This window comes from Notothenia rossii, assembly GCF_949606895.1.
Source record: "Notothenia rossii genome assembly, chromosome: 3".
Classification (NCBI taxonomy): domain Eukaryota; kingdom Metazoa; phylum Chordata; class Actinopteri; order Perciformes; family Nototheniidae; genus Notothenia; species Notothenia rossii.
The window spans coordinates 18,524,220-18,545,632 of NC_136901.1; the positions used below are offsets into that span (position 1 = coordinate 18,524,220).

At 43.5% G+C, this 21,413-nt stretch overlaps 2 protein-coding genes across 2 annotated transcripts in view; both read right to left on the reverse strand.

Annotated features, from left to right (window-relative positions):
* Window positions 1–1,361: 1,361 nt before the first annotated feature.
* Window positions 1,362–21,413, reverse strand: part of rce1a (Ras converting CAAX endopeptidase 1a) — a 34,253-nt gene continuing 14,201 nt past the window's right edge. The window contains exons 6-9 of the mRNA XM_079671743.1: window positions 21,075–21,242; window positions 16,574–16,645; window positions 15,698–15,760; window positions 1,362–6,566 (exon numbers count right to left, since the gene is read on the reverse strand). Coding sequence (XP_079527869.1) covers window positions 6,337–6,566; window positions 15,698–15,760; window positions 16,574–16,645; window positions 21,075–21,242 — 533 coding nt within the window. The 3' untranslated portion in view covers window positions 1,362–6,336. The remainder of the gene's footprint in view (window positions 6,567–15,697; window positions 15,761–16,573; window positions 16,646–21,074; window positions 21,243–21,413) is intronic.
* LOC307033307 (zinc finger protein 862-like) lies at window positions 7,056–10,389 on the reverse strand. Its single transcript, XM_079671723.1, has 3 exons — window positions 10,231–10,389; window positions 8,338–9,681; window positions 7,056–7,971 (listed from the first exon to the last, which is right to left on the reverse strand). The coding sequence occupies exons 2-3, from the start codon at window positions 9,568–9,570 to the stop codon at window positions 7,273–7,275; spliced, it is 1,932 nt and encodes a 643-aa protein (XP_079527849.1). The 5' UTR covers window positions 9,571–9,681; window positions 10,231–10,389; the 3' UTR covers window positions 7,056–7,272.

The window sequence follows — 21,413 nt, forward strand, 5'->3', positions numbered from 1 at the left end:
ATGCAGAAATCTCTACAGCTTATAGTTTTACTTAAAAACTCACATCTTGGGAATAGCACTACAGCTTGCCAAATTGGAATTGGAAAGTACCATGTCAATCGTGTCATATACAAATGAGAACCGAGCAGTGGGAGGGGTATTACGGTCCAACGTTGTGATGAAGAGAGAGCTGAGCCATAAGGCAAAGCTCTCAGTCTACCGTCCATATTTGTTCCTACCCTCACCTGTGGTCATGAAGGGGGGGTCATGACCCAAAGAGAGAGACTGCAGATACAAGCAGCTGAATTTTTTTTTTTTTTTTTCTCTCCGGAGGATGGCTAGCATCTCCCTTAGGGATGAGGGGAGATCACTAGCAAAACTTGAAATCTTGCAAAGTATAATTGTCTAATTTCTAATCAAAATATCTTTACACTGGATATAAAGACATACTAACTTAAGAAGTAACAATGCAGTGAGATATAGGGTCTTGTTCTAAACAATGCCTCTGAATATCTTGTTAAGTCAAAGACTCTTGAAGACATCTTATTTTCAGTTGGATCTCAGGTGAAACAAGTTTTTTTATACATTTTTATTGGAAAATCAACTAACATCAGAAAACAGAAAACTTTAGAGCATTTCTGGCTTATTTTGTAACATTTCCTGATCTTTGAAGATATAGTTCAAAATAGGTTTCTCCAGCTAATTACAAGATCTTATTTCAAGAAATCTTACCAAGCACATTTCACCTTGTTCTATTGGCAGGTTTTTCTATTACTATTACAAGTGAGAACACATTGTTTTCATTATTCTTTTACCTGTTTTTGGAGCAGCATTTTCCCAGAGCAGGGGGCGAATCTGAGGAGAACCGCTGCTACTTGGCATGGAAAGGAGCTAGTTAAGGTGTGGTGGGCAGTAAGGATGCTGCCTAGCTGCCTCCCTAGGAGACCGAGTGGCTGACCCAGGACCAGGTGGAGGGATGACATCTCCACGCTGGCTGGGGAGCACCTTGGAACCCCCCAGTCAGAGGTGTTGATGTGGGGAAAGGGAAGTTTGGGGTCCTCCGAGACCCTTCTCCAGATAAGCAGTAGAAGATGGATGGATGGATAGTGTCACATATTTCCCAGGATAAAGCCACCACACACTGCTGGCTAAACAAACCACAATGAACTGTAACAGATGAAGAGCATACACATGTTCTAACAATAGGACATTGAACAAGAGTGATTGTATTAGATATTAGATGTTGGCAAATGTATTTTCTCCTAAAACTCATTAAAATGTGATAAAAGAGATATGCATCATTGTGAAATCCAGAAAAACATCACAGAAACATGTGGTCATTCATTTCACAAAGCATCAATAACAGCACGGACACAAAAGCGTTTATAAAAGAACATTATTTATTTACAAATAGATATTTCGCAGTGATTCCAAAGTTCATGTAAAAGATTGTCATACTGAAACACGGTTCTGTCGTGACGGAATTGAATTGTACAACAACGTGTGACACAGTGAGCATAAAATACATGCACACATCTGTGCACTCTGTTCCTGTCACCAAAATAGATCTGAGTACAAAAGATAGTGCTCAATATAAACATCTGTTTTTTCACCAGCGGACTCACTTTTCATTTTTCACAAGTTCTGAAAATGCACGTTTGAAATATTCCTCCTCTGGGTGTTGTTTATTAAAATAACGGAGCTGCTAAAGCTTAGCAAAAATAGACTGTCTGTCGGAGCGGCTCTGCATATTAAGACAGGTTCATCTGAAACAGCACACACTGATCCGTGTTGTTGTTGATGGAGGACAGGTTTGAAGAGAAAACATGTATTGTTGTTTGTTATTAGAGCAGTAAAGGCAGAACAAGTGTCTGAGTTTAAGCCGGGGACAGGAAACTACAGATCAGACAGAACAAACATTCAGATTGACTGCAAATTATATGTGGAAAAAACAATGCATGAGCTTAGATTGGGTTAGAAACCAAATGAAAAAGGGACAACATGACCCGTTTCTCTTTTAAAGGAAACTGAATATTTAATTAGTTAGACTGCCTTTTTTAAACAGCAAAGAATGTGCTTTTGAAAATTATAATATGGCTCTTGATACTAAATAGCTAACATGTTATTTCATCTATAAAATGTATTAATCTACAATTTGTAATTATGTTCAGCAGTATTGGAGGTATGAGTCTTTTCTTCTGCATGAAGTGATCGTTTCCCTTTTGAAAATAGTGTTGCGAAGAGTAATAACAGTACAGTCATGCCTTAACTGTGGCATGTGGTCAAAGCATTTCTTACTTAATTAAAAAACACTGTGTTGTATTTGAAACATGTTCGAATTGTGTGCCTACTAGTGGCTGCTGCAATAAAAAATAAAAAAACAGTGACAGCCAGTAAGCACATCGCTTCGCTCACAGAAATACTGCAGGGATATGCATTCAGACTGAGAATGAAAGATGAAAGGCAGGAAGCAAAACATTACCACAGGCCAAAATCTGAAATCAATTTCACTAGAATCGACTAAATTATCTCAGAAGACAGAATTAGAAAAATGCTTGATCAATAAGGGTTGTATAGTCTATTGTTTAAAGCTTACTTGTAAAGCATGGCATTGTAAAAGACAACAAATCCATAGTGGAGTAATGAAACACGGGATGGGGGGGGGGGGGGGGGCTGAAGACACTAACAGGATGTAGCATCACCGCAGGGGTCTCCTCTTTTGGGCTGTAATTGTGTTGGAGCCTAAGTTAAGATAAGTTAAGATTGGATTGGTTTCGCAGTGAGTAATGGCTGATGTCATGCAGGCTGATAAACAGGAAGGAGACTTCAGCTAGGTAACAGCGCTCTGTCGCCCTCTGCTGGCCTCTTCAGGTAGGTGAGGTAAAACTCAAGTTATTCAAAAATATTTGATGGCCATGTTCAGTCGAGATAATCCACTGCTTTACTCGCTCAGTCACTTTATCTAGAAGCATTCCCCACATATAGGATCTATTGCTGCAGCTCTAAGTTGCAGTTATTTCATAGCTGCTTGGACACTGGCTTGTGTCTCTCTGAAAGCATCAACTCAATAAGGTTTGAAAGAGAAAAGCCAGTGATGCACCTTCATGTCCCCTCTCAGGAATGGGAATATTACAAGACGACGTGGCAGAAGACTAGCACATATAACTGTTAGAAATTAAATGGTGATTTTAATGGCATTTAGGGACACACTATGTCTTTGATTTGGTGATGCAGAGCTGCACAATGCAAGCAGAAATCAAACTGAGTTTTGAACAAAAGTTATATTTACATGTTGCATGTCTTTGATGCTGTGTTACAATAAAACGTCTTTCCTAAAATTACATTTGGAAAGCCAATTGTTTATGTTTTAAATCCTGTTTTTTTTACATTCATATTTCTAGCTAGCAATATTCTGTCTCACTGCCCATGTAAGGGCATTGCTGTGTTTCCTGGCGACTGGAAAGAGCTACCATGAAATGAGTAGCTTATGATAAACCTGTTGCTGCTCTAATGGACTCAGTTTGAACTCTTTGTGGAGAGATTATTGTTCTTTCTAGCTTTGTATTGTGAACAAGCAGCTTGCAGTGTCTCCCATTTAAAGATGTGAGCTCCGATGGGCAAGCCGTCCAGAACAGAAAGAACAATAATCAAATGAAAAGAAGACATTCAGGCTAATCCAGATCAATTTAGATCCTTTCAAATAAAAAGCTGGGGTTTGACGAGTTGTAACAACACACACACACACACACACACACACACACACACACACACACACACACACACACACACACACACACACACACACACACACACACACACACACACACACACACACACACACACACACACACACACACACACACACACACAAAAATAAAGTTTTTTTTTTTGTGGATTTGACTGAACAAGAGAAAGTTGAATTTGTGTTGGTTTGTGCGACCAAGGATGGGAATAAAGTTTGTGTACTGTACACCAAAAAGCAGCTAGTTTGCTTTTTAGTGTCGGCAGTCTGCTGGGTAACACATTTTACATTTTCAAAACGTTCTGGCCACACAGATCTAAGAACTAGCATTTAAAGCACAGTTGCATCAGAACATCATCGTTTAAACTGTTATTTTGATGTGTTAGAACACAACTTTCTAAAGTGTTTTCAAACATGTCCAGACAGAAACTACTTTCTAACAGCGTTAACAATCTGCTACAGTACGGGGAGTTTAACTGCTTTATGATTCATATGGAAAAGGGAAGTCCTTCTGGGTGCTAAATCTGCCCCAGAGTTTGATTGACAGGTTTCAGGAGTCAAAGAAAACTGCATTAAAGAGTTGAACTCAACAAGGCAAAAGCAAACTCTACTTGTGGAATGTCTCACCTCCCAGAGGACATAAGTACAACTTCCTGGTATTCAAAACCAGTCTTGTGTTTGTGGCTCACACAGAGTATGTTTCCGTCAATATGGACAGTGAACCCATCACCAACAGAACAACAACTACCAGCACTGAAACATGCATATAAATAACATTTATAGCCAACACTGACCCATCCAGCCTCTCTACAGCAGCAGAGAGCCGCTGTCTGATTTGTCTGGACAGGTAAGAAATGACACGGTTAAGAACGAGTGTGTACAATTAAAACAGCTAACGGTGATCTCCTACATTCCTGAACTCCAGTGCAGCTACAGCAGGCTGTTTGACAATCATTCAGAGAGGAATCCAACCAGGAGAGGATCCAACATGTCTATGAGCCTCTTTGGACCACAATGCAGTGCAGCAACAACGATTTTGTAAGGGCTGTGACTCTGGAAAAAAATGATATATCCAAGTCTCGCTCAAGAGATGTTCAAAGAATGTAAGGATAATTCAGGTTTATCAAACCTTGATAAGAGTTATGTACGGGCTAAACAAGCCCAATCTTTCAGATTCAACTAAACCCAACTAGTACTGCCCAATTTAAAACCTAAACCTTAGGCACCCAAATTATCCAAACCCGTCTAAAAACCCTAAACCTTTTCAAAACTCAACGGGCAGCAGGACTCTACAACCAAGGTCTTACTTTCATCGTTTTTGCCATCATGTATCTATTTGAACCACGAACAGTCAGATGATCTGATGGCTCAGGAACAAACCAGAAGAATATCTGGATCAATATAATGCTTTTTTCCAGCAGCTTAGATCCATGCTGAATAACAGGGTGGCAGGAACCCTTCAATAGCATACTGAATTGTTCAAAGAGTCAGCAGCTGAAGCCCTCGTGTATACAGAAATCTAGCAGAAGTCCAGTAGCTCACAGGTTAACCAGGAAGTGGATTGATTATGGGTGATCATTTTACGGTTCCCATCCTAATTCCCTCAAATTCAAGGACCCAACACGGCATTAGTTGAGACACGGATCAAGGTTCATCACTGCCCCAACTGAGATTTTAAAAAGTGAGAACTAGCAAGCCTCAGCACAAACAAGTAAATATGGATATGAATATACCTCAACTTTCGCCTTTACATGTTTTACTGTTCTCTAGGAATGTTCTATACACCTGCCCTTCGCTGTTATTTACCTTTGTTTCTAAATCTCTGCATTAACTTGGTAAATGTATAAGTGATGGAAGTGGATTGTGAAAATAAGACCACGTTGTAATAAACAAGAATGATCCTTTCAAAAGACGGGCTCAGGCTGATAAGCTAGTTGTCAGCAGTGTGAATAGTATGGGCCTCCACCACAAGCTGACGGATGCTAACCTGCATATGTTGGGACATAAGTTGCATTCATTTGCATTCATTAGCATTATAGCCTATGTGGACAATAGTGAACAATGGCTTGGATCATTTTCAGGATCAAAAATGGCAGTTTCAACCAGAAATTGTCCCAAAATATATCAAAATCAGTCCACAGAGTACACATATTGGCATTTTGTGCAAATTGCCCAACATATTCAAGTTATCATCCTGCAGTTTCTATGTGCTGGAGAACCCTACTATACATTTTAACATAGAAGTTTGGGGTACTCATCATTTCTGGTTTCACTCGGATCCTACGAGCTGGCAAACGGACTACGGGTGGAAGATTAATATTTAAAATTGAATATTATGATCGTCACAAACAGAGGAGATCCATCAGTACGAGAGGATCTGAGGGGGAAGTGTCCTTCAGTGTTAGCGCTACATTAATATCAGGGACAGAGACTACAGTAACACACAGTGCCAGGATCCCAGCAACATGAACCCCCCCTTCTCAGAAGAGCTTCAGCTGACTCATATTTAATGAATATGCACCGACGTATCAGGAGGCCATAGACCACATATTTCCCGACTCTCCATGGCAGCTCAACCCTCACCTTAACTGTAAACTGGGGGGGGGGGGCAGGAATCAGGAGAGGCAGAGGGAGCTGGGGGAGGAGGTGAGGGTGCACACGGGGGTGGGCAGGCCGTAGTAGGCGGGGTCAGTGAAGGGGAAGAGGAAGAGGAAGAAGAGGATCACCCCCATCAGGTAGGAGGAGAGGACGGTGAGGCGGTGAGGGTGCTCCATCGCCGTACTGATGGCGGGGAAACCCATGTAGTTACAGAAGGAGTGGCAGAGCACCGGGCCAATCAGGTGACCTAAAACAGGAAGAGGAAATGTCAATGTGGAGATTCACTTCCTGAAGCGGGGGGGGAAGTAAGTGAAGACTTTGGAATAATGTCTTCTAAAATATAATAATAATAATAATAAATGGGATTTATATAGCGCTTTTCTAGACCCAAAGACGCTTTACAATATGAATCAGGTCGACAAACAAAACAAGAACAAAAACACAAACACAAACAAAACAAAAACAGAAAAGCAGTCAGGAGGATGTTGGTTCAGAGGGGGGAGGGGCGGGTTTAAGGATAAGCAGAGTTGAAGAGGTGGGTTTTGAGACGGGACTGGAACCAGGGCTCTCGACTAACTTTTTTCCCCATCCTCCCGGAACCGTCCCGAAATACAATCTAAGCCGTCCCGAAATTAATGTGGACCGTCCCGAATTTAAAATATTAGTTTTTCTATATTATCATTAGTTAAAATCATTCAAAGTTACCTTTAACATAAATACAACATCATACAAATCATTAGATGATAATTCATCAACCTTTTTATTTTAGTGAATCAGTCAAACACATAAAAAAATATATTTTAAAAACACACAAACAAGAAAGTTACTCCAAATGTAATCCAGTCAAGTCCCATCCAATTAACAAAAATCCAACACTCTGTCCTGAAGACAGAACCCAGAGTAACCAGTAACCAGGATGACTGTAACACAGTCAGGAGACCTTGACACATTAATTAGTCTTGGAACTGGGGCCTTCTGTTCCTGCAGCCACTACTCCACCACTTGGTGACCGCTTTCTCTGCATTGAATTGCTGTGCAGGAGGGCCATGAACTGAGATGTGCAGGAGGAAGCTAAGCATCTCGTTAGACAAGCAAGACCTCCAGTCTGACTTAATTCTCTTCATGCTGGAGAATCCACGCTCGCAGCAAGATGAACTCATGGGGAGCACTTGTGTGATCTCCACTATGACCTTAATTTGCTTAAACTGGTCTTCCCTTCCAATAGCACCCGTAAGTAGCCTCTGCCACAGCACCTGGGGTTCAATGTGCCTGTAGTGACGCTGTACGAGGACTTTCCGGTCAAGCCACTCTCTCTTAGCTGCTTCTCCAGAAGTAAAGTCCTCGCATTCTGCAAGGATGGATTGGAAATGCTCCATTAATTCAATGAGCTCCGCATTGCCAAATGTCGCCAGTTCAGCTGTGTCTTCTGGCCAGTTAGACAGATCAAAGAGGGTGGAGGTTGCCTTCAGAATCCCTGTCTCCAGATTCCCAAAGCGTGCTGACAGAAACCCACACAGGTTGTTAATGAGGCGGAGCTTTAGTGAGTTGAAGGTGGAATTGTCCGTTTCCCTCCTGTTGAGCTGGACATTCTGCCAGGTTTTTCCAGGTCCAACCTCATCAAGTACCTTCTGGAGCCTTGGGCCTGGGTCTGTCTAGGTTTGTAATAAAAGGAAAGAAAAAACATTTTACTCATTGTAATCCATAAAATGAAAACGTTTTAAAGTATGTTATATTGTGACTATAATAATTAATATTTGAAATGTGTATAATATATGGAATATTTACTCTGATGATGTTGATAATGTCTAGACTTCCAGGCGTACATTATTGACATTTAAAATATTTCTTATTCTATAATAACAGCACAAAATGCTTCCACAGTTTTTCAATAATATAATCACAAATGACAAAATATCTTTATAGTTTTTCATATTTAGGGATTATATAAATACCAGTTTTACCAATTTGTATATTCAATTGTTAATGTTCAACAATTAATCAAAAAAATCTTTACTGACCTGCATGGCTACAAGTGACAATGTTGTTGTTTGTAGTCCATCAGAGACCATCTGCAAGGTCAGTCCATCCCTCTGAAACAGCAGGCTGAGCTGCTTCAGCTCCTGAAGAATGTCCAACACCAAGTGAATGAACATCACCATCTTGTACTGTGTCAGGGACCGATGAATGGCACGTGCTCTCCCTTTCATTAAGGCACTAGCTTCCCTGTCATTCGGATCACTAGCATGGTTCTCAAAGTGAACCATGGTAACTTTGAAGTTTTTCACCAAACCTTCAAGGGCCCTGGACATATGTGGAAGCCATCTTGTCCCATCAATGTTACCTGGTTTGACCACATTTATGCCCATAACTTTCCCAAGTGCATGGAGCTCACGGGAAGCTTTTGCAGAGTGGGAGTAGTGCTTGTAAACACCATTCAGTGTTTCCTTCAATTCAGCCAGCAGAGGCACTGATTTGATGCTGTCAAGCGCTGACAGCTCCAGTCTGTGAGCCACACACCAGATTGGTACAATTGAGGGACACATTTGTTTCAGCTTGGCTGCCACTTCATTGTGAACTCCCATCATCACAGATGCACCATCACAGCCGAAGCCAACCATCCGGGATTTCAAGTCTTGCTCAGTCAGGCCGACATTCCTCAAACCAACAAGTATTGCGTCAAGGATGCCTTGGCTGTGGGCATGCTCCAATGAAACAATGTCCACAAATTGATTGACAGGTTTGCCATCTTCCACATATGTCAAGTAGACCATCTCCTGATCTTTCACGGATCGGTCAACACTGGAATCGGACATGACAGAGAAGAAGTGTGTGTTTTTTAGTTTCTCCACCAGGTCATCCTTCATAGATTGACCTATGGCCTGGACAAAGGTGCGACAGGCATTGTCGTTCTTGTAAGTGTCACCAAGGTCCAGACCATTTTTGAGATGCAAGTCAACTAGGCTTGGAAACATGGTGAAGGGGGCTTCTTCTTTTGTCACAAAGTAAGCTATATTAAATAGCTTTGTCATCTTTTCTCTGACATTCTCTGACATCTTTTGTAGGACACAAGCCATGGGTGTTCCGCTTGGGTTTACTTTTGCAGCCTGAGCACCTTCGCAGTCAGAATGTGATGTCGTTTTGCTGTGTTCTTGGAGTGTTTTTATCCGGATTTTGCCACCATCCAGACCAACAAAAAGGTTGTTTCCCTTCACAAGACTGGGAAAAGCACGACAGCTTTTGCAGAACATCATGCCTGTCTCTGCATCAAATTCAGCAAATGGGAAGGTTTTCTTCCACTCCGGCAACCATTTGCGTTTTCTTTTTGCCTCATATTTGTTTGAGCTAGAGGCATTTGAGGCAACCTGCAAATAGAAATGTAAAAGTTGAACAATTGAGTGTGCAGCCTACATTAGTATTTGTGTGTGTGTGTGTGTGTGTGTGTGTGTGTGTGTGTGTGTGTGTGTGTGTGTGTGTGTGTGTGTGTGTGTGTGTGTGTGTGTGTGTGTGTGTGTGTGTGTGTGTGTGTGTGTGTGTGTGTGTGTGTGTGTGTGTGTGTGTTGCATGCAGCAGCCACGAGTGTGTAAACAGCCCCGCGGCGCCCCCTCGCACACTACCCATCCCTACATGGGGAGAGGCGCAGCATATTGCTAAGGACTAAATGCGATGGAGAGTTCTCATCTCAGCCTTATTACCCATAGGGGATGAAGAGGAGTAAGTAAATAAATAAGTGGTTAAAGTTAGTAACGTGATCTGAACTGTTGCGGAGTTTTGACTCCTCATAGTTAAGGTAACGTTATCGTCATATCACTCAGTGTAAAATGGCTACTGACTGGTTAGCTAGCGTTAACAATACATCAGTCTGACGTTAGTTAACTAACTGGTAACGTTAACATTAATAAGAGCAAGCTTACCTCATTGACTTGGGTTGAATTCCCCGTTACAGCTGTGGCTGAGGCCGGCGCTCCAGGGTCTGGTTCTGCTGTGCGTTTTCTCGATGTAACGGTAAAAAATTACAGAATTCCTCCACGGGATGCCATTATTATTGTACATCACTCAACCCGCGAAATACACACACTCAGAACGTAGCTAGACCCGCGAATTCGCGGGCCAGGAATTCGCGGGTCTAGCTACGTTCTGAGTGTGTTTGAGCTCGAGGCATCACAGACAGCTGTCCGGGTGGCTGACAGCCAGCGGCACAGCTGTAGCTACGTACTGTGTGTGTGTGTGAGTGTGTATTTTGCGGGTTGCTAAATGCTTTGTGCGTGTGTATATGTTGACAAGGAGGTTTTAATAACTGTGTGCTAAACAAAACGTGCAGTCAGTTTCATTTTCATCGCCGTTCGTAGTAGAGTTAGCAGGGTATATTTTAATTTTAACTCTCGTCCCAAATCCGTCCCAACATTTTTTTTTATCCTCCCCGACCCTATTTTTTTCGTCCCCGGGACGACGGGAGGTCCTTAAGCTCGAGCACTGACTGGAACAGGGTGAGGGAATCAGACTCACGGAGGTCTTGGGGGAGGGAGTTCCAGAGCTTTGGGGCTGCCACAGAGAAGGCTCTGTCCCCGAAGCTCCGGAGTTTGGCCTTGGGGATTGAGAGCAAACCGGCTGAGGTGGATCTGAGGGACTGGGGTGGTTGGTAGAGGATGAGGAGGTCAGTGAGGTAGGTGGGGGCCAGATGGTGGAAGGCTTTATAGGTGAGGACCAGGAGTTTGTAGTGAATGCGGTGTGAGACGGGAAGCCAGTGGAGTTCTTTGAGGACTGGGGTGATGTGATGCCATGAATTGGTGTGGGTGAGGAGTCTGGCGGCTGCGTTCTGGAGTCTGTTGAGGGATGTTGTGCTGATGCCGAAGAGGAGTGAGTTGCAATAGTCAAGGCGGGAGGAGATGAAGGCGTGAATGAGTCGCTCAGCTGCGGGGCGGGTGAGAGAGGGACGGAGTTTGGCGATATTGCGGAGGTGGAAAAATGAGGTTTTTACAACTTGGCGGATGTGGGGGTCGAGGGAGAGGGTGGGGTCGAATATCACGCCAAGGTTGCGTGCCTGGGTGGAGGGGGAAACAGGGGTGCCATCGATGGTGAGTGTCAGGTTGGGGGTTTTGCTGAGGGTGGATTTGGAGCCGATGAGGAGGAGTTCAGTTTTATTGCTGTTGAGTTTGAGGAAGTTGTGTTGCATCCAGGATTTTATTGCAGTCAGACAGGATTCGATGTGTGTGAGAGGGGGGTTGTGGGGGGATTTGGTGCTGAGGTAGATCTGTGTGTCGTCAGCATAGCAGTGAAAGTCCAGGTTGTGATGGCGGAGAATCTGACCAAGGGGGAGGATGTAGATGATGAAGAGGAGGGGGCCGAGTACTGAACCTTGGGGAACACCTTGGGTGACTGAAGCTGTGGTAGAGGAGTGATTGTTGAGGGAGATGAAGTGGGATCTGTCGGAGAGGTAGGACTGGAGCCACCTGAGTGCAGTACCTTCGATACCGATATCCCGGAGTCGGGTAAGCAGGATGGTGTGGCTCACGGTATCGAAGGCTGCACTCAGGTCAAGGAGGATGAGGATGTTGAGGGAACCGGTGTCAGCAGAGGTGAGGAGGGAATTGAGGACTTTGATGAGTGCCGTTTCTGTGCTGTGGTGAGGACGAAAACCAGACTGAAGGGGTTCAAAAAGGTCATTTTTTTGGAGATGGCGGTGGAGTTGTTTGGAGATGATGCGTTCTATTGGTTTAGAGAGAAAGGGGAGGTTGGAGATGGGGCGGTAATTACTGAGGGAGGAGGGATCCAGACCGGGTTTCTTGAGGATGGGAGTGACAGCAGCAGTTTTGAAGGCAGAGGGAACGGTTCCTTGGGACAGGGAGGAGTTGAAAAGGTTGACAATGTAGGGGCAAAGGACGGGGAGGCAGGACTTCAGAAGAGGGGTGGGTAGAGGGCCAAGCGAGCAGGTTGTGGGTTTGGAGGAGCTGATCAGTTGGAGTATTTCAGGGGGGGTAACCAGAGTGAACTGGGAGAGAATGCCGTGGGGAGGAGGGCTCGGGAGGTCAAGGGAGATGGAGGGAGGAATTGTGGCGGTGGATGTTGGGGGAGATGTTTGTGTGTCAGATGCAGCGGATAGGGAGTGATTAATGGCAGTGATTTTGTCAGAGAAAAACTGGAGGAATGAACTGCATGTGGAAGTGGAGGAAGAGAGGGTGTCGGCACGGGGTTTGAGGAGCTTGTTGACGGTGGAGAAGAGGGTCCTGGGGTTACGGGAGGGGTCGATGAAGATGGTGGAGAGGTAAACAGATTTTGCGGCATTGAGGGCGTCTCTGGAGGTAGTGAGATGGAGTTTGTAGGAATCATGGTGAACTGTGAGGGATGATTTCATGGTTAGGCGTTCAAGCTGGCGGCCGGTTTGCTTCAGTTTACGGAGTGCAGGGGTGAACCAGGGTGAGGAGGTTTTAAAAGTGACATTTTTCCTTTTGAGGGGGGCCAAGCTATTGAGGGAGGCGAGTAGGGTTGAATTAAGGTGGTTGAGTTGATCATCGGGTGAGCTGAGGTTCAAGTCCAGGGGGAGAGTAGAGGATAGCAGGTCGGAGAGGTGCTGGGGATCAACAGAGCGTAAATTACGGAAAGTGATGTTCCTGGATGGGGGGGGGGGGGGGGGGGCGGCGGACAGGGGAGGCGGTGGTGAACTGTATGAGTTTGTGGTCAGAGAGGGGAAAGGGGCAGGGGTGGGGGTTGAGTACTGTGAGGTTGGTGGAGCAGACAAGGTCAAGGATGTGTCCTTTATCGTGGGTGGGGAAGGTGACATGTTGTGTAAATGAGAAATTGTCCAGAAGGGAGGAAAATTCAGAAGCGTGTTTGCAGGTGGTGGAGTCCATGTGGATGTTAAGGTCGCCGAGGAGTAACAGACGTGGGGAGAGGGATGAAGCAATGGTTAGGAGTTCAGTGAGATCAGAGAGGAAGGAGGGGTGTGGTTTAGGGGGGAGGTAAATGAGGATAACTGTCAGTGAGGGAGGGGTTTTGAAGGCGAGAAATTCGAAGGATGGTACTGAGGGGAGGGTGAGTTCTGTAGTCCGGATGTTCTGGTTGTAGATGACAGCCAGCCCACCACCACGGCGTGAGGGGCGGGGTTTAGTGATGTAATTAAAACCAGGGGGGGATGTTTGATTAAGCAAGAAGAAGTCATTGGGTTGTTGCCAGGTTTCAGTGAGCAGAAGGAAGTCGATGGATTTGTCCAGGATGAGTTCGTGAAGGATGTGGGCTTTATTGTTGAGTGACCGTATATTTAGAAGGGCAAAATTGGTCAAGTGGGGGGTTGTAGGGGTGGTGGCAGGCTGGAGAGGTATGAGGTTGTCTAGGTTAGCAGCGCGGGGGTGGGCATGAGAGGGGGGGCAGTGGAGCAGAGGAGGGGGGCTTGATGGTGGGGAGAAATGGCTTGTTATATGTGTTGGGAGGCGGAGGGGAGTGGGATCCGCTCCAGGTATTCCGTGCAGCTGGGAGTGTAGGTGAGCGGGGGAGAGTGTAAGAGAAGCAGTAGGAGTTGCGTTCTGATGACGCGTCAGGTGTGCAACAGTGCGTTGCGTGGAGCAGATGGATGCAATGGATTGTCTGTGCTGAAGGTAAACAAAACTGCGGCGGGTGCTTCGGTGAATGTAGCGGGGTCGACGAAGGAGTCCAAGATGTCTGATGACTGAGATGGAAGACGGAGTGGAGGAGTTGGTCAATGACAGCAGCTGTGAGATGGAGTATTTCAGCATGATGACAGGCGGAATGGCTGGGAGCAGTGTGATGGCAGCGATAGCAGCGATAGCAGCTAGCAGCAGATAGCAGCAGATAGCAGCTAGCGGGCTAGCTAGGTTCACAGAGGTGAGGTGGAGGATTGTTGTGGAGACGAGGAAGATCCACAACATGGCAGGAGGATGTGAGCAGCGGGACGGGACAGATGCACCCCAGAGATGAAGGCAGGAGGCAGAGAGAGTCCACGGTTGTTGCATGGGACGGAGACAGACAGTAGGCGATGTAGCAGATAGCAATAGCCACCCGGCACGTTGATGGCTACGTGAGGGCAGCCGGCTACAGCCAGCAACGGAGGCAGAAGTCCAAAATAAGTTAAAAAAAAATTGTTTTAAAACAATGTGCATTGCATTAAAGATGTGTAAATGCAGGGCAGTGGTCCAATTCGAAAGATTGAAGAACGAATGGTAGTTGAGGGTGATAGAGGGTGACAGAGGCGGAGAAGCGGCGAACAGTCAACGCCAGCGTCCTCTCCAGCAGCGGGAAAAAAAAAATATGGTCTGATCTTCACCTAAGTTACATGAATCAACAAACACCATCTGATTTTACTAATAGCACACAAAGTATGGTTTGCTCTTGTCCATACTGAATTTCAAAGAAGGTTGGAAAAGGTATGTAAACCCCTAGACTTCAACAAAAGCTAATCAAGTTTTAGCGTTAGCACATTGTGTTTGTCTGTCATTGTGACTTCAATGAAGACCAGGTCACATTTTAGGAAAAATTCATGCATAAAACCAGGAAATCCCAAATATCCGGTTCTGCACCAAGTGTCCACACAGGGTATTCAATTCATTAATCAATGTACAATTAGTTTAAAGGAATACTTCACAGTTCATATTTGTATATTCAGTACTCCCACCATTCAGCCACAGTGAGCAGAGAACACAAAAACACACTGGAAGAATTAAAGTAAATAGAGGCCAACTGCAAAACTCTCACACGTATTTCAAAGTATGATCCAAGTAAAAAAGCCTTAACAGTAGCATAAAATCATGCCACTATTCCATGTGAGTATCCTCAGATTCAAGGACTCTTCAAGGACCTTCCCGGGCCAAATCCCTCTAGTTCAAGGACCCAACACGCCATCATCTACTAAACATGTTAAATAAATTGAATCCTTCTTTCAGTTTTATAGATCCTTGTTTCACAGTAGGAGTTATGAAATATACAAATGATCAGTATAGAGGTGAAGTAACCTTTTAATTCAGACTAACTGTAGCCATAGCTTTGGACTACTACGGGAGTCCATTTTTTTGTATCTATTATTTACATTTCATAATGCAGAGCACTTATGATTGTCTGCTTATACAAGTACCATCGACCCAATATACCTAAAAGATATTTTTTAAAACTAATTTGAAACAAATGTTGATCGATACTCAATGTCATTCCTAATGATAAATGTCATGTCCCAAGAAGGTCTTCGTGCTTTTGCAGAATATTATCTTCCCTTGTATTAACAAGTGACTTAGTAATCCACGGGCCTGGGTGTGAAGAAGTAAAATATGAAGATCTGTATTGCCGTCCAAAAGTGTCATAAAGCCAGTAGGGTATAAATAAAGACACTTAAGAATATGGAGAATGTTGTTCTTAGGAACGGATGTGAAAGCTCCTGACCTGTTCTGATGAAGATGAAGGCGGTGTAGGCCCCGAACACGGCTGTGTAGGAGAACTGGAACACTGCAGAGGAACAGAAGCATGGGTCAGCATCATTCATAGCATCATACACTGACAGGACATTACAGCAGAGGTGGAAGAAGTAAGACATAGTACTTAAGTAAAAGGAGAATCACTACAATTTCAAAGTATAAGTATACTTAAGTTCCAAAAGCAAAAGTACTTATTGTACGTAATGTCTTCTTTCAGAATCGTATACATTAAATGACTGGGTTATTATTATTCATGCATTAATGTGTTCATCACAGCTGGTAAAGGTGCAGCTAGTTTAATAACTTTGTATACTGCTGCTGGATATCTTAACCTTTAATTATATGTCATAGTTGATATATTACTTTATTTATATATTATGTCTTGGTTTATAATCCGAATATGTAAAGTAACTAAATAAACGTAGTGGAGTAAAAAGTACAATGTTGGCTTCTAAAATGTAGTGGAGTAAAAGTATAAAGTAGCATAAAATAGAAATACTCAAGAAAAGTACAAGTACCTCAAAATTGTTCTTAAGTACATTACTTTAGTAAATATATAGATAGACAGATCATTTATTGATCCCAAATTGGGAAATTATGTAGTTACAGCAGCAGTGTGTTCAGGCATTACAATCTAACCATCTTTATAGGTGAAAGAAACAGCTGCAAGTATATACACATATCTACAGTTGAAAGAACATGAACCACAAAGACTGCGATATATAAAATATATAGATAAGTTAAGACATTTCTATAAAAGACCCATGTACAGTATTAAAGTAACGTAGATGTAAATGTACTATACAGTAATACAGTCCACCAGTGATTAAGCCCTAGAGCCCACCTGCAGAGAGGAAGATCCCGGACAGCGTCCCCTGTCTGAACCTCAGCAGCTCGATCACATGGTGGAAGTGAGCTGAGGAGAGACCGTAAAGATATAGGAAAGCAGCAACATGAGCATCAAATGGTTGGGTTTGTATAAGCCATGAATCTGCTGCGTTCATGTCCTTATTGGATTCAAATCTATACGTCAAAACAAATAAAAGAAACAACATTAACAAACAAATAAAGACACAACATCACAATAGGCGCGTTCACACCGGAGTACTTTTCCCCGTAACTGGAATTTTGCGTTCACACCAAAAAGAGAACTTAGCTCCGAGAACTTTTACCACCATGTTTAGTGCCTGCTAGAGAGGTGGTACTTTCCTGGGGTGAAAAAAGTACCAATTTCGATTGGCTGGGCGAATTGCAAACCGCGCCCCGTAAAACTCTGAAAGGTTTTGTGAAGCCGCCATTGTATTTGCTGGCATTATTAGTGTTAGCCCAGCGCACAAACGCAGAGAGACTAACTTATGGCAACACAAAAGAAAACATGGGAGCGGTGGAGATGAGGAGGTGTCGGCGTTCTGGCGATTTACTCGGAAGGCTTCAGTAGAAGCTGCTGGGAGTCCCAGCAGCTTCTACTGAAGCCAGTCCCCAACTCCGGGGACTTCCGGCCGGGGACTTCGGGTGGCAGTAAACGCCGTGAAGTTATTTGTGGCCTGCCAGTAAACCCAAAGCAGAAGAAGAAGAAGTGACGTCAGCAGCTTCATTTGCCTAATCCTCCCAAGCCCCCAGGAAGTGCGCCGGACTCAGATGAAAGTATCCGTGGTGGCCAAACGGCGGTGCTACACTTCCGTTTGGTTGCCAGGCCCGGAAACACTTTTTCCCATTGACTTACAGGGGGAAAGAGTGGTCTGTAAATCGTTGGATAATTTTTTTTAAACTAAATAAACTACTAATAAACTACTTATTAAAAACATTCGTTCCTCAAGTTGTAAAAATGTGCTAATAACGTTATTCTGAGAGTTATTTCCCTCTGCATTATGAACGCGCATCTAACCCACGGGACCGCGCCGCCCAGCACGTTCATGTTACGTGTTCAGCATGGTCCCGACCAATCAGAGCACACTGTGCTCACAGGGAGGGTGGGGGCTGGAGCTACAACGAGCCGTTAAAGGCAGAGAGAAATTCAGTGACTACACGTAGTTTACAGAGATGCTGTATGAGAAACCAATGTGAGTTGTGTTTATCTTTACCCATGGATGCACAATAAGAACGGACCCATATCGTCTTACTGCCATCCCACGGAGCTGTAGTAATGGATATATTGCACATGTTTGCTGTAATTCATTATTATACTACATGGGCTGTTTGATTAAATCTTGTACCGTAAATGTTGTATTAAATAAAGTTAATATTACCGACGTTAGATTAACGTCCCTGTAGCTTCTTATTGCATTAAGAAGCTTATTGCACTGTGTGTATATATATATATATATATATATATATATATATATATATATATATATATATATATATATATATATATATATATATATATATATATATATACACACACAGTGCAATAATTCTTTGATGCTAAATGAAGCTCTGTTGCTTGGATATCACTAGATCCTGTTACAGCGTAATATAAGTAACGATTGATGTGTACATTAGCATAATTACTAGCTAGCCGCTAGCTGCTAACTGCCGCCTCGTTAATATCAAATCCATCATAATAACAAATCATTACCGTGCTGTTACGTGTACGCAAATTGACGTGCTTGATGTGCGAACGAGCATTTTGGTTAAAGTTGCGCATGCGCTATGAGCGCACATACGGGTACTTCTCAGGCATGCCGGGTAATCTGTGACGTTTCGCTCTCTCAAAAGTTGGGCCATTTCAGCGCCATATGGTGCTGGGCCATTTTATCATCATGCGCCAATGAGCAGCTCTCATAGGAATTAATGAGGCCCCGCCTCCCACGCTGTATCCAGTTCTTATTATACATCCATGAATCCTCCCCCAGGAGCGGGTTATGGCTAGAAAGGATCTGTCTTGTGTAAATATGACGTCACGTTCTCGTTGTAACTCTCGTTGTAATCAGTGGCGTTTTCTCCTGGAGGCCAAGGGAAGCCAGGCTTCCCCTGTTTTTTCGGATTATAGTTATAATTTTAATAAATAAATAAAAACACTTCGTTTAGTTTCGGAAATTGTGTGTTGCTGCCGGCCCGTCTCTCCCCCATTCTCATTGAGTATTTTACAAAGAGTGAAACAGCGCCCGACTAGATGTTATGGTGAAACAGTAGATTGCACTCTCGGTTGCGAGAGGAGGCCAGCCGAAATTTGCTTCCCTTGGTGAAAAAAAATTGAGGGATTGACCAATCAGATGAGGCTCACGTCATGCCCATGCCAACCTGTGATTGGTCAGGGCCATGCCAAGGGAAGCCAGAGGCGGCTGGCTTCCCTTGCCTCACAATCCAATCAAATCGCATCAATTTAGTGGTGCAGTGACGCGTCCCAAAAAGCGGAAGTAAGCTGCGCTCGGTCTCCCTCGACAAAAAAGCAATGGGATTTCTCCATAGGATTTTGGAAAATAGCTCGAAAAAAGGTCAGTGGAAAACTAATCTGTTAGGTAAATGCACGTTTTGTTCAGTCGGATAATATCCACATGTCTACCCTACTTTATAATTTTCGAATCATAAATCTAATAGATAGAAGATAGATAGCGTCACTGCACCACTCTCACCGCCGTTAGAAAGTAGCAAGCAACTGAAGCAAGTGCAATTATGGAGGGCGGAGATTTGGAGTATTTAATCAAAAAATAATTGTACTAAACTTCCGCTGCAGCAGCAACAACAAATACAATCTGATGACAGGCCAATGCCCAAACTGGAGCTGTGTACAGCGAGGAACAAAGGAGCGAACCGGACCTAAAACGTTAAAGGTCTCCTGAGTTAGTTTGTGAATGAATGCTTATTAAAGTTTCGGCTGGAGAGTGCGTGCGGACCTGTCGGTCAGATAACAGGCGTGTGTAAGTCCTGCATCTGTATGATACAAATGTGTGTAAAATGATACCGGGCGCTGTAATCACTCTGGTTACGTTATTACATTGACCACCATACCCCCCCCACCCCAAAAGAAAGGACGTATTATTGGCTTCCCCTAATTTTTTCCCCATGCCACGCTACTGGTTGTAATCGGAGCGGCTCGGAAACACATCTACAGCAGTAACATGCAACATACACATGAAAGCAGAAACATCAGACATAATAGTAAAACACTGAAAGGGAACATTCTATTGCACCAGGAGCTATCTTGGGACTTTTACTGCGGCAACGTTGACTTGCCTGTGAATAAAAAATAAACCATAGTGTTGGTGATCTCTAGTGTTGTCATTCTTCTTTGAACAGCAAGACTGCTAACACCCTATTTCAACAATCACACTCCCTGTAATTGACATAATTAATAGATAGTTTAGCTTCTCACCATCATTTGCTGTAGCCCACTGATGTTAACGATCGTAACTGAAAGGCTGCCTGCCAAAAGTAAACATTCAGCCACATGACTTGCAAACTCTCGCGAGAGTTTTACACAAGACCGATCCTTTCTAGTCATAACCCAGGAACAGATTGCAGATTTTTGCATTTGTTGCAGTAAGTCTTTTAATAAAGTCAAGCTCGTTACAGTATTTTGATACATTTTCATAAAGTAGTATATCAAAGTAAAAGAAGTCTTGGAATTTCTGGGGGAAAACACATCTGTAGATCCAAACTGTACAGCAAGGATATCCTCCCAATATTTTTGCACATTTGTTTACAAAGCCACCTCTCTTAAACCAACAATTCTGCACATATTATACTATTCATAGTTTTTGGTATATCTATATTTCATGTAAATATTTATCTATATTGAAAATGTTTAATAGCTTTTTTTAATTGTTTTTTATAATAGATTTTTTGTAGTTTTTTCTTAGAATTGTAACTGTCTTTATGTATGCACCAAATACACCAAGGCCTATTCCTCTGTGTTAACTTACTTGGCAATACACCTGATTCTAATGGAGGAGAATAGATGCACATTTCACTTCCAGCCATTCACTCAAGCACAGCTGTTGGAGCCACTTCCTGAGTTTGTATTTATGCATAGTTTTTGATTAAATATACAGCATTTACAGCCTTAGATTGTGTGGTATTTATTATTTAAAGAATTTGAGTGTGTTGCTCCTGCAGCATAAAGGAGGTTCTGCAGCCTAGCGGCAGATTGAAGCGATACAGTATTTAGACCTTGCTTTGTTAGCAGCGTGTGACAAGCTTGGTTCTGTATTTAGCTTTTAGAAAACAAATTCATATAGCAAATGGTTTGTTTGAAAGGGTTAATTTTTGCATTAACTGTTGGAATTAATAGGAATATTTTTATTTTTCGCCCCTGGACATTCCTTTTCTCTCCACCACAGCGTCAGTATTATAATCAGTGCACTTCACTCCCTCCTAGCTTCTCTCAGACTGGCAGGACTCACCCACTCCGAAGAACAGGGGGCAGGTGAAGATGGCGGTGAGGGGCCCGGCGCAGGGCACCAGCATGGGCAGCATGCAGGCCCTGAACACCAGCTCTTCTGTGAGCGGGGCCACCACCTGGTTCCTCAGCCAGCGCATGTCACTGAAACACAGCGACCAGAACCAGGGGTCTGCAGGGGGGGGGGGACACAGGGGGGGGTTATCACCTCTGAAGAGGAGGAGCACTTCATTATAGAACACTTTCATATTGTACACTGATATAAAGTCTAAGCTAAGTGTTATTTATTTATTTATTTGAAAACTGACATGACAAAGTGCTGTCATTGTTGTCAGCCCACACG